A 20,840-nucleotide genomic window follows, 5' to 3' on the forward strand; every position below is an offset into this window, starting at 1 on the left:
GAGGTGTAATATCAGGTTTAGTGATAGGCATGCCTGGATCCCCTTTGATTTTCCTGTAATCCTCCATATTTAACAAGGTAAATGGAGAGCAGGAGTCTGCGAACATTTCAATAGATTTGTTATTGATTAAAATATTGCATTTGGGGTATTCCGTGGAATTACTGCCGCAAGAACTCTTTACTTGGAACACAAATCTAAGCTGTTCATCGCTGGGTTCATTGATGGCTTTGACTTGGCTGCTGTCGCTGTCCCTGCACACTCTTGCTAAATGTCCTCTTCTGTTACATTTCTTACAGTGAGCATTACGAGCTGTGCATATAGGATTGTTGGCTAAGTGATTACTACTCCCACATCTATAGCATTTGAGGTCAGAATGTTCTCTTGGAAACTTATTGGATGACTCTCCTTTACTTCTGACTTTCGAAAAAATTTATATTGGGAATATCAACCTGAACTGCCGCAACCACTTCCTCAGAGATTTTTATTTCCTTCATACACTTAGCAGTGTGTTCAATAGACTGAGCTATAGAAATAGCTTCTTCCAGCGATGGATTTTTTGACAACAATTTCTCTTGGATCTTACTATTGCTTGTGCATCTCACCAATTGGTCACGTATTAAAGAGTCATTAAGATCCCCAAAATCACACTTTTGAGTAAGACCTCTCAAGTCAGCAATGTAGTTTTTTACAGATTCATTTTTCCCTTGAGACCTACTGAAAAATTTGTGACGTTCTAAAACCACATTTATTTTATCACCAAAGTGGTTTCCTAACTTTAACATAGTTATTTCATACACATCTAAGTCATCTTCCTCATCCAACTCTGGTTCAGGGAGAGTCTCGTACACTTTGCGACCATGAACTCCAATATTGTGTAAGAGAATATGCTGCTTCCGTAAAGCAGAAAACCTTTCTCCACCCATAGCAATCAAATAAGACTCAAAAATTTAGTCCATTCCTTCCAATGGATATCAGGATCTCCACATTCATTTAGAAATGAAGGAGGTTGACATATTCCTGGAGTACCCATTCTAGAGGAACGAGTAAATGATGTTTAAACAAAAATGCGTTAATCTCAAGTGAGTGAAGAACACCAGAGGGTCCAGGGCAGGCAGGTAAGAAGAAGGTATGTACTTAGAATAAATTGGTTCAAAAGCAGGCAGAACTTTTGCATGTGAAGATTTACTTTTTAAAAAAAAAATCACCACAAGTTCCAGGAAACACAGTACAATATAGCGCTATGGGCATGGGGCAATCACCGACATATCTCAACGTGGGAGTTCCTGGTATGTCAAACAAAAATAGCAAAGTGTTTTTTCCTGGATGCGACAGCGCAACTGCTGCATGGCAACTCTACCCCCAGCTGGACCAAATGTGAAGAAAATTGCCCCCAACACCAACCTCTATGTTGACAGCAAGCTGAGAGGAAACGTTCCGCAGGAATAAAGGATACTTGTTGGCAGCCGACTGAAAAACGTGCCTCAGCAAAAACAACAGGATTCTTGATCAGGGTGCACTGACATCCCACAAAGGGTCGCTGCAGTGACTACCGCCCGCTGGTGGGCGAGAGCCGTCATCCGCAACCTCGTTACCGTGGAAACGCCAGTAATTCCCCGAACACTGAACCGGCCAGGTGCACCAGGACCCAACGGAGCACAGCCACGATGAACTCCGCCCGCTGCTGGGCGTGAGGAGGCGTCAACAGCCGCGTCTTAAATCAGGACCAGGAAGCTGTCAGCATACGGAAGTCTCACAGATGAAAGCTGCTGAGAGAGAACTACGCAGGGAAGGAGAGATCCTGCTGGCGAAAGTTCATCAGAGCCCTCGAACGGTGATGAGCTTTAGCACAACAGCAACGGCGTCACAACGGTGGCCAAACACAGGGAACGAAGTACGTCCTGAATTTCTGACTGAGACTTTGAAAAGCCACCATACGCCAAGACGTTGAACGAGCTCGACACCAACAGAATGTAACTGATTCTCCTGCAGGAAAACGCACAGCTGGTAATTCTCCCCGCTTCTCGAGAGCCAGCGCAAAGGGGAAATGACCTGTCCTGCCCCCCTCACAGGTTCGTCGCCAGTATTGTAATCAGTTAAGACACCACAGTGTAAGAAGAACTGTCTCTTTATTCAGGCCATCCGCTCTCTGGACAGGCGGTATGCCAACATTCCAAGGAGAGCTCCAGGAGATACCATGGTGGGTGAAAGGAGGGGGTGGACGGAAGGTACCAAGGTGGGAGTAAAAAGGGAAGATACAACACACTTTTTATACTTTGCAATTGAGTTCACTTTTCTCCATAAATTAGCAGTTCCACACTTAGAACAATTTGAGGCCCAAAATCCTACAACATGGGTTCTTATGGGAGAAAAATGGTTATTGGTTTTGGAGGTAAGTACTCGACTCACAAAGGTGAGCTTTGGGGGTTAGGACCAAGGTTACCCATGGTCTAGATGGGCACTCAAGTTGCACCACCAGCGGCACTGGGGCGGCCGGGTGCAGAGTGCATGGGCCCAACGTTAGCCAATGGGGCTAGGGGGCCTTCGGTTAGGGACTCCTTTCTAGCAGGCCACTTGGTTGTGGGAGCCAAGCTCCTGGGGTTAAGGTCAGCACTGCAGGGGCCAACGACCAGGATAGGCTTTGTTTCTGGATCCAGAGAGCGGAGGCTCTCTACTCAGGGGTCCAGAAACCTGTCTGGTGGAGGCAGGAAACACATCATGGCTGGCCGATTTTCAGGGGGCATCTCTAAGATACCCTCTGAGTGCATTTTACATTAAATCCCACCCTGGCATCAGTGTGGGTTTAATGTGCTGCGAAGTTTGCTATCTAACTTCCCAGTTTTTAGTAAAGCCATTATGGAGCTGTGGAATTTGTAGTGACCAACTCCCAGACCATATACTCTTCATGGCTTTACTACACTTACAATATCTAAGAATGGTCTTAGACACTGTAGGGGTACAGGGTTCATGCCTCTGTATCCTCAACTTAGGGCTAATGCACACTGCCAGAGGGGTGACTTACCTAGGATTTAGGCAGTGGATTGCAGGCACGGCACACAGGCATGTGTGTCGTGTTGACCGTTCACTTTTCTTTGCAACAAAACACGCAGCCTGCAGTGGCAGTGTGTGTGTGTTAAGGTGCAGGGCCTCCTAGGGTGGCACAATAGGTGCTGCAGCCCTAAGAGGCCTTCCTTGGTCACAGTGCCCTTGGTATCCATGGTACCTTTTACAAGGGCCTTACCTGTGGACAGGGATGTGCCAATTGTGCATACAAAGGTACAGTCTTAGGAAAGAACACCAGCCCTGGGAACCTGATAGGCAGGGACCCAGGCCATGCAAAAAGGGACACTTTCATACAGTTTGTAAATAATGAGATGTAATAAAAGCCACTTATAAAGTCTCACTTTATTTGTCCAGTGATTTAATACAACTCAACTGCTCTTTAAGCATTGCAAAAAACACCATAAAGTCACAATTGCACACATACAAATAAATGTATAGATCTATCTAAACACATCTATAGCTATGTATGTCTATCAATAAATATTACACAGAAGCTGATGCCACTATGTAGTTATGATTTATAAAGCATTTTTTGGTTTGCGTAGAACTTTGATGCCTTTTGACAAATCTTCACAAAACTTTGGAAGAAAAAGATCTTCCAACTCAGGTTCTTCCCAGAAACTTTTGGGGTGATTAGTGAAGCGGGTGCAGAGAAAAGGGGGGGTGGTCCCAAAACCTATTTTCTCATTTCATTTTTCTATTGGAAAATTAAATAGCAATACAGCAAAAACTACTGAACAAATTTACACCAAACTTGGCAGAAAGGATGATCTAGGTTGTGAAAACGTGCATTTTGTGACTTGATGTAAATCCTTTTAAGCAGTTTTTGAGAAACAAAGGGTAAACGATATAGACATTTCACATGGCGGAGGATCCACAGAGTCGACAGATCTCTAGACAAGATCTGATTGGGTGCCACCACATTAACAAGGATGCTGCGGCAGCAGTGCTTAATTTGAGCTGGTGGTTTCCGGTGCTCAGCACCGGCACGTAATCATCAACTCCGGCGCTTTTCAGGAGCACCAGTTAAGGACACATTAATTTACGGGGCGATTGAGTGATTTGCCCAGAATCACAGGATGTTGAGCCGACGCCAGACTCAAACCTGGTTCCCTAGTTCCGAAGTCTGCAACTCTGGCCATTAGGCCACATCCTTTCCCCACTTTCATGGTTCGGTAGTTGGTTCTGTTTTAGGCGGCGCTAGCAGGAGAGATGGACTGGTGCAAGCTGCCTCCTGACGAGAGCCCCAAAACTTTTTTTTTTATAAAGTACCTACTGGTCGGCAGCCATCTTAGGATGATTCCTGAGTCCTAGAAAAAAGGTTAAACAATGCTATAAGGGGTAGAGTAGGGATACTCTACCCCCCTAGACCTGTAGAGGGGGTCCCTGAGTGTCCCCACCCATGGAAAAAAGCACAACACCTTGGGGCAGGCCAGGGGTTGAGGTGGAAGGGGGTGCTGCATATTGTGTGTTTTGGGGAGGGAGGGAATGGCTTACTTTTTGTGTCCCGAGGAGCCTATCCCTTGAACACTGTTACCATGTTCGGCAGGGATTACCTCTCTGGGAGCAGACATTAGTTTTCTTGCCCCTGCTCTTATGAGCAGGAAAACTGAGATTGCGATCAGAGCATGTAAAATGTCTGTCCAGAATTTGTGTGTTTAGGGGTTGCGCAGGGTGCCCAGGGCCTGTAAAGACTTGGGGAGATTAGACAAATTCCTCCTTCCCTTAACATAAGAATAAGGCTCTTGGGCATGGGGTTTCTGGGACCTGAAAATGCCCCCTCCCCCCAATAATAAAAAGAATTATCCTGAACTTTATACAGATAAAGGAATGGAGGGTGCTAAATATGTAGTTATACTGATGTACCTTGAGTTTTCCCATACCTTAAAATGAAGATATGCCTTGCCAGATCTGCTACAAAGGGCGGATTAAGGACCTCATTAAAATGATAGCGAAGATGGAACTCTGTTGGAGAGGCATAGGAGTTCCTTCCCCCTCCTACATTATGGACTTCCTGCTTGATTTTTAAATTCAAGTGGATCATAGTTTCATAACAGTGGAGTCTACCCTGTCTCCGCCACGGTCAGACTCCTCCGAGGGACTTAAGGGCTCTGGTAGGTTTGCTTTTAAGTCTGCCCACCTAATTTAGATGGCTAGATATACAGCTTTCTTTCACTGCCCGTCACTACCAGGAAAAACCTGACAGTAAGGGGCACTGAAAAGTGCACAGTGCCCTCTTCACCATGTTAGGAAACTCCCATAGCGAGGGATGGGAGGGGGCAATAATTTGTGGTTTTTTACCCCCAAAAAATCCTGCTTTGGGATTTTCTTTTAGAAAATAAAAAAAAGTTGTTTACTATGTCATCCTTCAAAATTAACAATGCCTTCACAGCGTACATTTCTAAATCTGCAGGGGGCACCTCCGTCAGGGAGCTAGAGTTATTTACTCAGTCACCCTAGTGAGGACAGGCTGCCCACCAAGATTTCCATGAAGACTGCCACCACCGACTAGTTATTTGTATACATAAGAAAACATCTTGGAGTTTACCCAAAAAATATACCTTCGTGTAAATGAGTCTTTAAAAACAAATCCAAGCTAATCGCCTGACAATAAAGGATATTGTTGTACTGACTGACTATATACTGGAAAACAGTTTTTGAAGGAAAGTAACATTTTCATTTAGTCTTTAGATCTGCATGTCAGTTCAAACTTAGTGGGTGAGCTGTGGCTTTAAAAAAACAAACAAAAAAACCCAACCTTGAACATGATATTTTAATATATTCCAGTATTTAGGAAACCCATAGAGGGGGCGCTAGGTGGCGCCGGACCAAGATGGCCGCGCTGACATGAGGCTCTGGCTGCCTGACCCTCTTATCCATCAATTATCTGCCCAAGGACCCCTCGCCCATACTTGCACTGTACGCGAAAGTATGCCCATCAAGATAAGGAGGACTCGTTGAAAGTTTGAGGCGGATCCGCGGGCCTGCTCCGGAGATATTTGGCTCGATTGCGGCCCGGGAGAGAGATGCCTCCCTCCGCTGGTGGTGCCCTGCGGCTACCGCCGCTACTCGAGCGGCCATGCGGTGCCAGGCCTGGGGCTGAACGCGATACGCTGAGGCGCCTCCTGTCAGCTTGGCCAGAGGAAGAGAGGAGCGGTGGGTTCTGCGAACGGCGCCCTGACGCGGCCGGAATACCTGGACGATGGGTGCTCCTACTATTTCCTTGCCCTGAGAGACGGAGCTAACTGAGGCCAGCTGAGGGCCCCGGGGCCTGAACCCCTCGCGCGAGGTACCTGGAGGGCCCCCCCGCTGCGCGGCTGTGACTGGGGCTGAGGAGATGCGGGCTCGGTGAGGCTGCAGAGGGCCGATCGCTCCTGGTGCTGGTGTGGAGCTGCTGTTGCCTGAGAGAACCGTTTGAAGATACAGAAAGCAGGCGACGGGGCAGGCGCTCATCTTGCCGCCTCGGAGCGGTGCCGGCGGGGGACGGCGTGTCGACTGGGCCCCATCTGGACAATAGCGGTGAACCGAGTGAGACAGGCGCGAGGCGCTATCTGGCCTGCACGCTGAGTGGGTCCGACCTAAGAGGTGGCGTCCGGCGCTAAAAGGAGGACTGAGGCGCTGTCTGGTGCAGGGTATTCCCAAGCACATAAAATAAGAACAAACCAAACAATAAAAAAAGGGAAAAAAACCCACACAAAAAGAGGAAAACGGCAGCACCTATAACCCTAACGCAGAAGAGTGCAGAGAGCGCCGGCGACGGAGCTTTGGTGTGCCTGGGAGGGCGTTTCACTGCAGTGGAGACGGCGGTGGGGGCCTTGCTACACAGGATACTTAGGAGGCTAACACCATGGGGAAGGTGGAAGCACGCCAATCCAGGCTTCCTTTTGAGCAGAAGAAAGCGACTACACGCTCCACTACTGAGGATACTGCCGAGCCCGCCCCGATGCTGGCTACTCCTCCTGAGGCCACCCCTAGCGAGGAACTAAAGACCATGCTCATTGCCATGCAGCAGAGTTTAAACGCCCTCTCAGGGAAAATGGACACCATGAACACCCGGCTTGATTTTTTGGTGTCGAAAGTGGACAAACATGACGAACAGATTAAAGAGGCGGAAAAGAGAATCTCTGCCACGGAGGACAACACCACTACCATGGCCAAGCAAATGACACAAATGGACAAGCTGCTGAAGGTGATTGCTGCTAAAAGTGAGGACCTGGAAGCACGTAGTCGAAGAAATAACATTCGCCTGATAGGAATTCCGGAGACTACAGCCACGGGCCGTATGGAGGACTACGTGGAGCGGCTGCTTACCTCCACTCTGGGAGCGGACTCCTTCTCAGCGCACTTGATAGTCGAGCGGGCGCACAGGTCGCTGGGTCCGCGGCCTCCGGCTGGAGCACCACTGAGACCCATAGTGGCACGACTGCTAAATTACCGAGACCGCGATGTAGCTCTGCGGAGGGCGCGGGACCTTCCGGAGCTGCAATACGAGGGGAACCCGTTCTCCATTTACCCGGATTTCACTCTGGCCGTCCAGGAAGCGAGACGGAAGTATGTCCAGGTGAAGCAGAAATTACGCAAGGAGAATATCGAATATGCCCTGTTATATCCAGCCAAACTGAGGATACGACACCGACACCGCACGATCATCTGCACCAACCCACAGCAGGTGGAGGAGTTCCTCAGGACACTACGACGTACATCCCCAGCACACGAAAACAATGCTGTGCGACCAGGGTCCCAATCACCTGTGGCTGACGACTGACCACTATGCACCACAACCGTTGATGGCTAAGACAAGGAACATTGTGTATTGTTTGTAAACTATTGTGGTGCTCAGGGAAGAGATTTCTTGACAACACTCTGGTACAGGGACGACAACGAGTGGACTGGTTGGTGAAGATCGCGGATATTGAGCCACGCAGTAGCAACCTACAAAGAAGAGGTCCTGAATCTGCACTGTCACCAACAGATGAGTACCTGGCCCCGGGTTTGGGGAGTGTTGTTGAATCATTGCTTGTTGGGGTCCCCTGCGCTGAGAGGTTCACGATGTCCCAATTAAAGAAGTCCTGTTCAGATCGTTTGATTGGTTTGGGCTTGAAGGGGTCTTCCAAATAGGGTCGGGCACCCTCCACTCTGACCCTCCTCCATCCCAGTTCCGCTGGGGAGGGATCAGAGAGTTCCGCTGTACGGTGGGACACGAGGGTTTAAGAGGCACACCAGCGCCCCACTAAGGGAGGTCCCCTATACCTACAGATTGAAGGCTTGAAAGGGCTTTGAGTCTGAAGTGCTCTTTTATCGTTTTGTTTTATTGCTTTATCATTTGTTCATGCTATTGTTGGGGGGAGAGTGGGGAGGGTACTCAGATGCCGGTGCCTTTGGGGCGCTGATGTGGGAGGGAAGGGTGGGAGGGGTAGTTACGGAAGAGCCTCACGGAAGAAAGAGAGCTGAACAATGTATGATTAGATTCCAATGCACCTCTGGGACTTCGCAGCGCCACATGAAGGCAGCTGAAGCTACACTACACTGCACACCTCAGAAGGGTATTGTACCGTGCTCTACGCTTACACGAACGTTCACCCCTGACACTGCTTTACGAACATGGAAGGGAGCCGACAGGACAGGGTGAAGCTATTGTCATGGAATGTGAGGGGACTACAGGATCCCAGGAAGAGGAGGCAAATCCTCTCTTACCTTGACCGACACGACATTAGCATAGCGGCCCTACAAGAGACACACACTGACCCTAGATGTCCCCCTACTTTTGGCAGTAAATGGGCATCCAGTAGGATATTTTCTGCTTACTCCACGTACGCGCGAGGCACGGCCATTCTGGTCAAGAGAGGGACCCCTTTTAGATGTGGAGGTGTGCGGAGTTACGGAGAGGGTAGATTTTGCATGATGTGGGGCACCCTCGGTGCACATTCGGTGATTATTATTAGCTATTATGGTCCCAACACTGATAGCCCTGACACCTTAAATGCACTATGGGGACAGATACTGGAAGTGGGAGCCACTCACATATTATGGGCGGGAGACTTCAATACGGTATGCGACCCTACAAAAGACCGGTCTTCACACTTGCCCCACCACTATACGCGCAGCCAGGGAACATTAAAGGGGCTGTTGGAGGGCGGCGGATTAGTTGATTTGTGGAGATACAGACATTCAGAGAGATGGGAAGGGACCTTTCACTCGTCCATACATGCATCCTGGTCGAGGCTGGACTACTGGCTTGGGTCCATGGGGATGTGCACTTGGGTGCGAGCTGTTGACCACCTGGCTCGTACACTGTCCGACCATGCTCCGGTGTGCCTCACTCTGGGCATCCCCAACTTGAACGCCATTCCCAGGAGTTGGAGGCTTGCCCCTGAGGCGTTGCTCGATGAGGTATTTAAGACAGAATTGGGAGAGGCTATAGCTGATTTCTTTGAGCGGAATAGGGGATCGGTCGAGCATGTGGGCACCCTGTGGGAGGCGTTTAAAGTGACTATACGGGGAATCTGCATGGCCAAAAGCTATGGGGTGTTGAGGGACATCCGCCGACGGCTCAGACTGCTGGAGGGCGAACTTAAGGACCTTGAGGCGGATATCTGGCGGAACGGCACCGGGGAGGGACGGAAAAAAGATGAGAGCTACTGACTGAATACACGGAAACGGCAGACAGAGAGGCGAAGTTTAGAGGGAAGTATGCTCAGGCACGACGTTACGGGTAGGGAGGCAGACCTGGGAAAGCCTTGGCGCGGGACATCAGATTGCCCCGATATGCTAATTACATACTTGAGGTGGTGGATGGAGAGGGTAATTGCCAGAAAGATAGTGCCCAGATACTGCAGACCTTTACTGATTTTTATGTGGAGCTTTACAGCTCAAAAGGGACCAACTCTGCGGATTTCCCGCGTTTTTTGGGGGACATCACGCTGGGGTACTTGGAAGACAATCAGAGAGAGTTCTTGTGTGCACCATTTTCGAGTGATGAATTGAGGGAGGCGGTCTTTCAATTGCGGTCCGGGAAGGCGCCGAAACCGGATGGTCTTCCGAGCGACTTTTATAAATTATTTCTGGACCAGCTCGCCCCCATTCTGCAGGAAGTGTATGCAGAGGCACTGGAGACGCAGGTACTGCCACCCACGATGAGAGAGGCCCTTATTATGTCCATTCTGAAGCCAGGGAAGCTGGCTAACAAGTGTGACTCATACCGACCCTTGTCCCTCATCAATGTGGATAGTAAAACTCTCACAAAAATGATAGCTAATCGGCTGAACCTCCTGATGGATAAGTTAATTCTACCAGATCAGGCGGGCTTCATTCCCGGAAGATCCACGTCCCATAATTTACGCACCCTTTTTTCAATCATCCAACAGGTGGCCCCGCAATTGCCATTGGCTGCTATTTTTTTAGATTCCACAAAGGCATTTGACTCGATAGAATGGGAATACCTACATGCAGTACTTCGCTGCATGGGGTTCCCGGTAGGATTTTCTGCCTGGATCACATTGCTCTATACTGCTCCGGTGGCCCATGTGCAAATCAATGGCCTCACGTCTAAGGTAATACCACTGTCTCGGGGCACTAGGCAGGGGTGCCCACTATCGCCACTATTGTTTGCCCTGGCGATGGAGCAACTGACGGCTAAGGTGCGCCAACATCATCGGGAGAAGGCTCTGAGATGCCTCTTGCGCCCCATCCTGATTTTGCTGTACGCGGACGACGTCACCCTATATGTGAAGGATCCGCTGCACCACCTCAACCCGCTCTTGTGAGAATTCATGCGATTCGGGGGGCTTTCTGGTATACAGATTAATTGGTCGAAATCTCAAATTTTTCCTCTTACTCTGGCTGTCACCCCCTTTGTGGTTGACTTCCCATTGGAGTGGTGCGAGTCTACAGTTCGGTACTTGGGTGTTAATGTCACCACTGAACTATGGGCGCGCCATTGACGCGCTACGCGACACAATAACAAGGTGGATAGCTATGCCATTGTTCATTGCTGACAGGATTTTTCTGGTTAAGATGGTTGTGCTACCCAAGTTTCTTTATTATTTCCTGAACATCCCCTACTACCCGGGCCGACCTTTCTTCTCTACCTTGCGGACAGAACTTCTGCGCCTTGTCTGGGGTGGCAAGCAGCCACGGATTAAGTGGGAGACGCTGGCCAGTCCATATGCGGTGGGGGGGGCTCGAGCTGCCTAACTTTGAATTATATTACATGTGTGCGCAGGCGCACTATGCGCACTACTGGTTTCATGGCCCGAAATATACAGCTCACGTGGCCACGGAGCCTTGGCTGGTGGACCCCGTCCCGCTAGAGGGGGTACTCTTGCAACAGACAACACAGCGTGAACGGGACCCCACAACTGTAGATTGCACGGTGTGTGCATGGAGATGGATTGCGCACAAAATGCAAGCCCCAATGATTTACTCCCCCCGAATGCCACTGGCGTTCCATCCCCAACTAACCCTCCTGCAGGAGGGGGTCTTTAAAAAATTCCAGCGACAGCGGGGAACTCGTACCTGGGGGGATATATATAAAAACTGGAAATTTGCTACCCTCCAGCAGTTGTGTTCAGAACCTCCCCCAACTGTTATGGAAACATTCCTTTATGCCCGTCTGCGAGAGGGGATGCGGGCCTGTACCCCGGACTGCCCGCAGGAACCGCCGATGCTCCCCCAGGTGCACGCACTACTTGGTGCGAAAACTGCGTCTCACTCGGTGTCCATCCTCTACAGGTCTATATATGTAGAAACTAGCACAACGCAGAGTGCTGCCCGAGCTAAATGGTCCCACAAACTGGGACAGGAAATCACGGACCGGGAGTGGCTCTATTGCTGCACGCAAACGGAGAAAGTGTCTGCTAGTAGCAGGTTGCATATCACGCACTTTAAATTCTTGCAAAGATACTATTACACACCTGCTCGACTGTGCTGGTTTGGGCTGCGAGAGGACGCCAGATGCGACAGATGTTGGGCAGATGGTGCTGATATGCTGCATCTGGCCTGGAGCTGCCCGGCCTTTCAGGAATATTGGGAACAGATATTTGAGGCAGTTGGGAAAATGCTGGATACTTCGCTGCCACCGTCTCCGTTGATTGGCATACTGGGGTATATGGAAAGGCTCCCTGCGCCACATAGGAAATTCGCCTCTGTTTGTTTCCTTCTTGCTAAGTGGAGGGTGGCCTGTAGGTGGGGCAGAGGGAGGGCACCTAAGTTCAAGGACTGGCTAGAAACGAGGATATTTTGGCAGGATCTGCTTGCCTTATACTCTGACCTCCTCCCGCCAGCTTCCCGACCCCGGGACATTTGGGGTCCCCTGAAGACTTACTTATTGCTGACCCCACTGCTACCTGGCGAAGCTGCCCCCTCCTCCCCATCCAGATAGACGACTAAGTTACACGCAGCTGGGGTGAGACTGACCTTGGGAGTCCCTGGGGAGCGGACCGCTGATGGGGGATGCTGGCGGCTGTCTCCGACGCCCCTGGACGGCGAGGCTACACTATGCACACACTACATCACAGAGGCCGGACACCTATTGAGGCTAGCTGTGAACTATGGGATTTGGTGAAGCTGCACAGCCTACCGCGTGTGCTGGTGTGCTCGATGTGGCTGCATGAGGAGTCGGTCGGGCTGCTGAGTTTTCCACTGTAATGCTTACGCCCTTAAGACTGAGTCCTAATGTTCCAGGTGTTCTCTGAATCGATACGATTCTTTAATTCTTGAACCACTCTCACCGTGAGGCTAGTTGGTAATGTTCTTAGTTAGTTGGTATTTATGGTTTTCAGGGATAGAGATCCCTTGTTTTATTAAAATGCAAAACCTACATATACTTTGACGCGGCCGGACCTTTTGGGTTGTTAGCGAAACGCTGTGTACACCTCTGCTTCTTCCCTACTATTACACGCTGCCGGCCAGAAGTGGTTGTAGGCATCATGCTGTGTACTAACATCATATGCTGAATAAAGGTTTTTTTTTTTAAAAAAAAGGAAACCCATAGATAAGAGTATTTAAATGAATAGTAAACTGAGATGTGGGAGGGGCAAGGCATGGTGTGTGCACTGCAATCAAAATTGCTATTCATGGAAATATTTATTGTGGTTTAATCTTTTTACAGGAAGTTCAGAACAATATGCGGGAATCTGCACGAGCAGTAGGAGATGAATTCATGACTTGTAAGCTTGCCACCCGAGCCAAGGTACCACTCTCCTACTGCCAAACATATCTGCTGATTTTTTAAATCTTCCATCTCGGAATGCCTGATATTCACGTTGTTTACCAATTTCGTTTCACCACATTTTTAATGGCACCACAAGTACACTTATTTGGTAACCAAAACTTATTTAAAATACTTTACTTTATTTAATGATATGTCCCTGCTTAAAAAAGTGAAAATGGCCTCTCTTCACCCAATCACTAGGTTGTCCTCCTCCCTATCCATTCTCTTACAGAAACACAGCACTCGTGCAAAAACAGGTCAAACACATTGTCACCATTTTTGATGACTGTGTAATATCGAATGATTCTGCTTTATTCCATATCCTAGAAAGATTTTTGCACCAGTGCAAAAACGGATCAAACAAATGGGGAAAACTTATACAACATGCATTGCTTATTAGTAATTTTAAATGAGTAATAAATGTATCAGAAAATACATCCTTTTTTTAGGAAAACCCTTTTGTGATTTTTATTACTTCCCTCCCATCACTTACCATTGATTGGCTCTGTCATTGTCACTTACTTGATTCTTATTTAATGGATTTCCTTTCCCCCGCTTGTCCATCCCGTTTGTCCCTCCCTTGGAGTATATAGCCTCTGCACAATCTCGCTGATTGGTTGGCCTTCTGCTGCTCGCTTTTAGAGAACTACTTTTTTCTCTATGCTCAAGCACTCCATGAGCATTCATGTGTTTTCCAAGCTGTCTCCCTTGTGTCCTCCTAAGCTCATCAAATACCTACCCACATGCTCGATGTTGCCATCTCCCTCTGTTGCAACCTCCTTCGTGTGTACTTTTCCCTTAGCCAAACTACCCTCCCCTGTTCTCCAAGTTGCTTTCTAGCTCATGTACTTCTCTACCTACCCCCATGCTGCTCTCCTCATATGCTGCTTTTACTCTGCCCAGCCCACCCCCCTTGCTTCCCCAAAACTTAATTTGTAACAAAGAAAAAAGGGCCACGTCCCTGGTCAGGAGGCCACTGCAGCTTGCAGCACCCATTGACCCTGCCATTGCTGCCAGTGATGGTACCAAAACAACTACCAACCATCACTCTCCTACAAGTGTGACATTTCAGACTTTTCCATGCTACCCAAAGCTATAAGAATACACAAACTATGAACTATTTTTATTTAATTCACAACCAATATAAAAAACAAAATTCATGGAAAGGTTGGGGCTGTCTAAATTTCTAAATTGAACTGAGGCAACCCATCGTCTATAATATATTCTGTGTGATGCTTTTGCACGGGTTTCATTAATCAAACGGAGGACACTAGCTTAATTTTTAATCAGAGAATTTCAAATTCTGTAATACTGACAGCTTGTTTTATGCAGTGCTGTATGAGGTACTGGGGTTCCGTCCTTGGAATGTACCTTATTGTAACTTAGTGAATATATAATGTTAGAATGTTGTGCTTTGAATATTGTTGTTACTCAACCGTGTAGCCTGATGCATTAGATTTACAAGAAGCAACCTACTGCCTCTGCATTCTTACTACAAATTTCTGGCTACAAGAATATCTGGGTCATTTGATCTCGCAAGAAGGTATCCGCTCCAAGCCAGGTTTAGTGTAGGCCATTGTTAATGCACCACCCCCCATAGGCAAAACCAGAGTGAAATCTCTTTTGGGTTTGTGCGGGTGTTACTCTGGATTTAACCCTGAATTTGGGACCAAAGTACGTCCCATCAGCAACTCATTAAAGAAATGTGTCAAATTTGTGTAGTGCAATGACTGTAAGAAGGCTTTCGACTTAACACCATTTTGGGAAACAGCAAGGCTCTAAAACCTTTTAATTCCTGTTATCTCTGCTGCATTACTTTGGATTGCAGCCAGGTAGGGCTAGGGGCAACTTTGACGCAAAAAATAGGAAATATTGAGAATACTGTAAGTTGGAAAGTTGAAAAGGATTTATTGAGCGCTCTATGACCATGCAGTTTCTTGGCGCTGTAGGCAGAGACTGAAACCTGAAGGAGGAAGAAAGGAGAGATTTAAGAGGGGTAGGCTAGGGAAAACAAATGGGTTTTGAGTTTGGCTCGGAAGTCTAAGTAGGAGGGGGTGGATCGGATCGCGAGGGGGAGTGAATTCCAGAGAAGAGGTGCAAGGGTAGAGAATCTGGTGCCACCAGATTTCTTCTTGCGAAAGCGGGGGACCTTAAGAAGAAACTGAGTGGAAGAACGGAGGTCTCTGCAGGGGACAAATGCGTTTATTTTAGATCTGATAAAAGCTGGGGCAGTGCCAGTAAGGGACATGAAGGTCAAGCAGCCTATCTTGAAGAGTGAGCGTTCCCTGATGGGAAGCCAGTGCAGAGTCCTTAATACGGGGGTAATGTGGCTAGATTTGGGGAGCCTGTAGATGAGGCGGGCCGCTTGGTTCTGGATGAGCTGCAGGCGGCGGCATTCGTAGGCGGGAATGCCGACGTAGAGGGCATTGCCGTAATCCAGGCGGGACAAGATGAGTGCTAGGATAATGAGTTTAAGGGCTTCAGCTGAGAGGTAACGTGAGATTTTGCGAATGGTTCTGAGGGCCAAGAAGCACGAAGAGACTACGGAGCTAATCTGGGGGCGCATGGAGAGGTCTTGACTAACTTTAATGCCCAGGGTTTTCACAGAGGCTGAGGGTAATGGGGGGAACCAAAGATGGGGGGCCAAAAAGCAGAGGACCAGGGGTTGGAGGGACCACCAAGGAGAACCAGCTCGGTCTTATCGGGGTTAAATTTCAATTGGTTGAGATTCATCCAGTTGAATATGAACGTGAGGATGGAGTGGACCTTGGAGATGGAATCAGGGGAGGGAGAGAGATTGAAAATGAGCTGGAGGTTATCGGCGTAGTTAAACGCCGTGACCTCCATGTCCTGTAAAGCAGCGATGAGGGGGTGAATGTAGAGGTTGAACAGAAGGGGAGATAGTGAGGAGCCCTGGGGTACTCCGCAGGTGACGGAGTTGGTGGGAGCAAGAAAGCCCTCCAGGCGAACAGCCTGTGTGCGGCCGGTTAAAAAAGAGGCGAGCCAGGCCAGGGCCGAACCCCGCAGACCGGCGCCCCCGACACGGTCGAGGAGAATGGAGTAGTGGACCGTGTCGAAGGCAGCAGAGAGATCGAGAAGGACTAGGGCCTGGGGGGAGTTGGTATCGGCACTGCGCCTGAGCTCATCGACTACAGACAGGATGACGGATTCCGTAGAGAGCCGGCCGAAAGCCAGCCTGATTAGTTGCTAGGAGGTGATGAGCTTCAATGTGGTTGGAGAGTGAAGTAGTAATGTGGCTCTCCAGAATTTTGCTTAGGAGTGGCAACAGTGAGATGGGTCTGAAGTTTGAAAGGGCGGCAGGATCGGCACCGGGCTTTTTGAGGATGGGACTAACAGTGGCAGATTTGAATGAATCAGGTACAATACCGAGGGTGATGGAAGTATTAAGAAGGGTAATAGGAGGGGCTGGGCAGCGGGAGAGAATATCTCTTAAGATGTATGCCGGGCAAAGATCGGCAGGGGAGCCAGAGGTGACTTTATCAGGAGAGTGCAGAAGGCCTCTTCAGAGATCAAGGGAAATTGGTCAATGAAGGAGGATGGCGGAGGTAGTGGGGGACAGGTGAAAAAGGCGGGTGCCGAGGGGATGTTCTGTTTTATGATGGCAATCTTCTCAATGAAGAAGTCATTGAGGGCATTACAGAGGGTTTGGGAGGGAATGGGCCTAGAAGCGGCTCTGTCAGAGGCAGAAAGTTCATGCACAATTGTGAAAATCTCCTTAGGTTTGTTAGCTGCCAGATGAATTTTCTGAGAGAAATATTCCTGCTTAGGAGAGAGGATGGACTTTTTGTACTGTGGTGTTTGCTTCAAGAGTGTTGAGAGAGGCAGAGCTACAATACTCAGTAATTAAAAAGAGCTCTTGGCATGCTTGTGGGTCATAGAAAAAGTTTGTCCATACGTTTGGGGAATACGTTTCCTGTTTCAAACTGACCACCAGCCCCTTGTCAGCATTTCGGGAGGTGGTGTGAGCAAGTGTTGCACCCCCTGGATTCTAAGGATAGTCACCAAGCTTCTCTAGTATCATTTTGATGTGACCCAGATTTCAGGAGGTAAGAATGGGAGAGGGGGTTTTCTTTCTTGTTTCCTCTTGGATTTGATGAACATGATGAAATTCAGTTTAGCGACCTTCTCGATGAAGACTGTGAGGATTGTTTGATTGCAACCTTAAAGATACCAGAGTTAGAAATGTGTTACGAAAAGGATTGGTTAGCTGCTTTTGATAGCGACCAGGTTCTGCAACATGTGAGTGAACTAGTCAAGACTGGCTGGCCCAGAGAAAAAGTCTTATCTCCCCTGCTTCAACCTTACTATAAGGATGAGAGGGAAGTTTCTTTAGAAAATGGCATGCTGTTGCGATCAGATAAACTCATTCCTCCTCATACTTTCAGACAAACCATCATTAAGAAGGACCATGAGGGTCACTTGGAAGTGACTCTAACCAAACGTCGTGTCCGATAGACTTTCTGGTGACCAGGCATTGAAACTGATATTGATGGTGGGTTAAACTAGGCATTGACGTTATAGGACCTTATGACTCTCTACCAAGAGGTTTCAGATATATTCTAGTGCTCATGGATTATGCCTCTAAATGGCCTGAGATCAAGATGGTGAGAGAGCCCAATGCCAACAATATAGTAAAGTTTCTTAAGGAAGTCTTCATGAGGGAAAGTTTCCCCGAAGTTCTTGTATCGGATAATGGCACACAATTTGTAAGTAGCGAGGTGCGTGTTGTTCTTGAATCCTGTGGGACCCACAAAATAACAGACTTGCTGTGGGGGAATGTATCAAGTGGGCTAAGGTTGGAAACCATGATGTGTAAATTGCTTTGAATAGCATGATTTGGTTCTACAGAATTACCTCCCATTCATCCACAAAGGGGACTCCTTTCGAGCTTCTGAGAGGGAGAAGGGCGAACACCAGCTTCAGACCAGGTTGGATGTCGAAATGGCTTAAGTATGATTCTGACATTAAGCATTTGATATACGTAGTAAAGGAAAACATGTCAGTCTCAGAAGAAACAAAAGGAGTGGTATGATACGAAAATGGGTGCCAAATTCATTCTGTTGGTCATTGGAGGCATGGTTGGAATAAAGTCTCCTGTACATGTCAAGAAAGGTAAAAGCAAGTTTGGTGAACCAATCAGAGTACTTAATATCAAGGGAAATGCAGTGCAGGTGGATTGAGGGCATTTGTGGAATCTGGCAAAAGTTGTTAAGGTTAGGCCCAGTCCTGACCACACAAGTGTGAAAGACAGTGTTGTTATTCAACAGAATGTCACCGTGAAGTTCCTGTGTTGCCCCAACGCCTAGTTCCAAGAAGGAGCTTTAGAGTCATTGTTACTCTGAGTCGATTTCGGACATAGTTTTTGTTTCCAATTATTTTTTTGCATTTTATTTTTTTTATGGGAAGAAGGGAAGATATGTAGTATTGACAGCTGGTTTTATGCAGCGCTGTATGAGGTAATGGGTTCCGTCCTTCGAATGTACTTTCTTGTAACTTAGTGAATATAGAATGTTATGCTTTGAATATTGTCGTTGGTTTGTGTTGTTCCTGATGGAGGAACATTGACCTCTGTGCTCCTCAACTGTGTAGCCTGTTAGATTAAATCTCCAAGAAGCAACCTCTGCGTGCTTACTACAAATTCCTTCACATTTAATGAATGTTTTACCTTTTTAAATGTTACAATTTGCTTGTTTATTTCGATACACTTTATTATTATGTTAATAATATTTAATTTCAAGAGTAAATGGTGTTGCAGATTCCCTGGGGCTCTTGGACCACTGGTTAAGAACCGCTGCTGTACAGCATCGTCAAATGGTCTTGGTAAACAAAGTGGTTCCCCAAAATGAGCCCTATTGACTTTGCCAATGCTTGTTTTAAAAAGTGAACCCATTTTGCACTATTTATGCTACATGTTCAATACTGAACAAACTGATTTCATCTTAAAATTTACCTGTATTTAACTTTTGAAAGCAGGTGAAATGTACTTTAATAACTTTGTATTATTTGTAACTCAGCAAACGTAGTGTCAAATCAATTGGTTGTATTTGCCCTCAAAACTTTTTTAGCCTATTCGCTTTCACGCAGGTTGAATACTTGCAAATGGAATCACCCTGCTTGTTGGGAAGACTTTCTGTAATCTGGACTTTGGTGACTGTTCTGATTTCATTTTACAGGACTTCTGAATTTCATTTACGTTTGCTAAATACATTAAATATTCTTATTCCAAAGAAATAGGGTAATAGCTAGTACAATGTACAAATAGGCACATTCATTGGTGCCGATATGAAAACTTCCAATATGAGTTACGAATGTACCAGATAGATTAATAAACTGACTCATGCCCCAGTTTGACACTCGGATGTAAACTGTGAGACATTAGTGTAAGGTTTATTTAGGCTCATGTACATTCATTGATAAATATTTGTGCATAGTTACCTGCTTCATTCATAAAATTATATTTCTTATAGCAATTTATAAATCAAAAATGTACTTGCCAGAATGTAGTAAACAGACATCTACCCTGTTTTGCTTCAGAAAAGTGGTGAAATCCTATTATTAACCCATGGTTGCATACTGTTAATTAACACATGTTATTGTGCTAGAACCACTGAATTTGTAGTTCTGAGGTACCCACAGACAGTTTGTTTTTACTGTTCACCAAATAAATACATAGCAATAATTGAAATCGTTTTTCTTTCATCAGGGTAGGCCTGGCATCTATCACAATAGAGAGGAAACAATAGTTCCTTGGTTTCCTTTTTTGGTCTTGTCTACAGACAGCTGTTGCTGTTTAATGTTGAAAGACCTATTGTTCACCGTATTAATACTTACAGTATTAATACTTGCAGTAGGCTTTGGGTCAGCCCATTGCTTTGGTGGACTCCCAGTCCATCTCCTTTTGTTGGTTCTTGTTCGATTGCTTTTTTTTTGCGTATTCCCATGGAACATAGCTACTTTGCCATCCTCTTGAGTGCCTAGCACCCAACGTGTTTTCTTACTCTCCCCAATTTTAATTAAAAAAAAAAAAAACTTTTTAAAAGGGCCTTGCCATGCAATTTGCTATTGGGCCTTTCTCTGAATGCACTTTAACCCACATATTATTAATGTATTTCTTTATTTAGCACTTCAAGATGACGTTGCTATAAAAAGGCGAAATGTTGCTGACTCAAGACATGCTCACACATGCATGGTAAAGCATGTGTACCTAGAGTCTTGTTTTTCGCCAATGCTGTACGGCATCTTCAATAACTGTTTTTTATTTTTTGCTGATGCTGAGTAGCTTCGGCAAAACTGATTGGAAAATCTAAAAGATGAGACCTATATGCTTTGCCGCATGCCCACTATTCAGTGATTAAGGATTTATCAGTAGGCATTAAGAGGTAATGTCTCCAGTAAGAAAGCCTAGTCATAGGCACCCAATATAGTGCCAAATTTATCGCCTAACCGGCTCCTCCTTCCTTTTCATCCATCCACAGCTTCTTTTTGTAACATCTTTCATTGAAAGTGGCCTTTCTTGTGGCAATTACTGAAGCAATATGCAGGCCCTACA

At 47.0% G+C, this 20,840-nt stretch overlaps 1 protein-coding gene across 5 annotated transcripts in view; it reads left to right on the plus strand.

Moving 5' to 3' along the window:
* SNX8 (sorting nexin 8) overlaps positions 1–20,840 on the plus strand; it is a 370,575-nt gene that overhangs the window by 258,528 nt on the left and 91,207 nt on the right. For all 5 annotated transcript variants that reach the window (XM_085629225.1, XM_085629228.1, XM_085629224.1 and 2 more), the window contains exon 5: positions 13,169–13,249. In XM_085629225.1, coding sequence (XP_085485351.1) covers positions 13,169–13,249 — 81 coding nt within the window. The remainder of the gene's footprint in view (positions 1–13,168; positions 13,250–20,840) is intronic.

This window comes from Triturus cristatus, chromosome 10 (assembly GCF_964204655.1).
Source record: "Triturus cristatus chromosome 10, aTriCri1.1, whole genome shotgun sequence".
Classification (NCBI taxonomy): domain Eukaryota; kingdom Metazoa; phylum Chordata; class Amphibia; order Caudata; family Salamandridae; genus Triturus; species Triturus cristatus.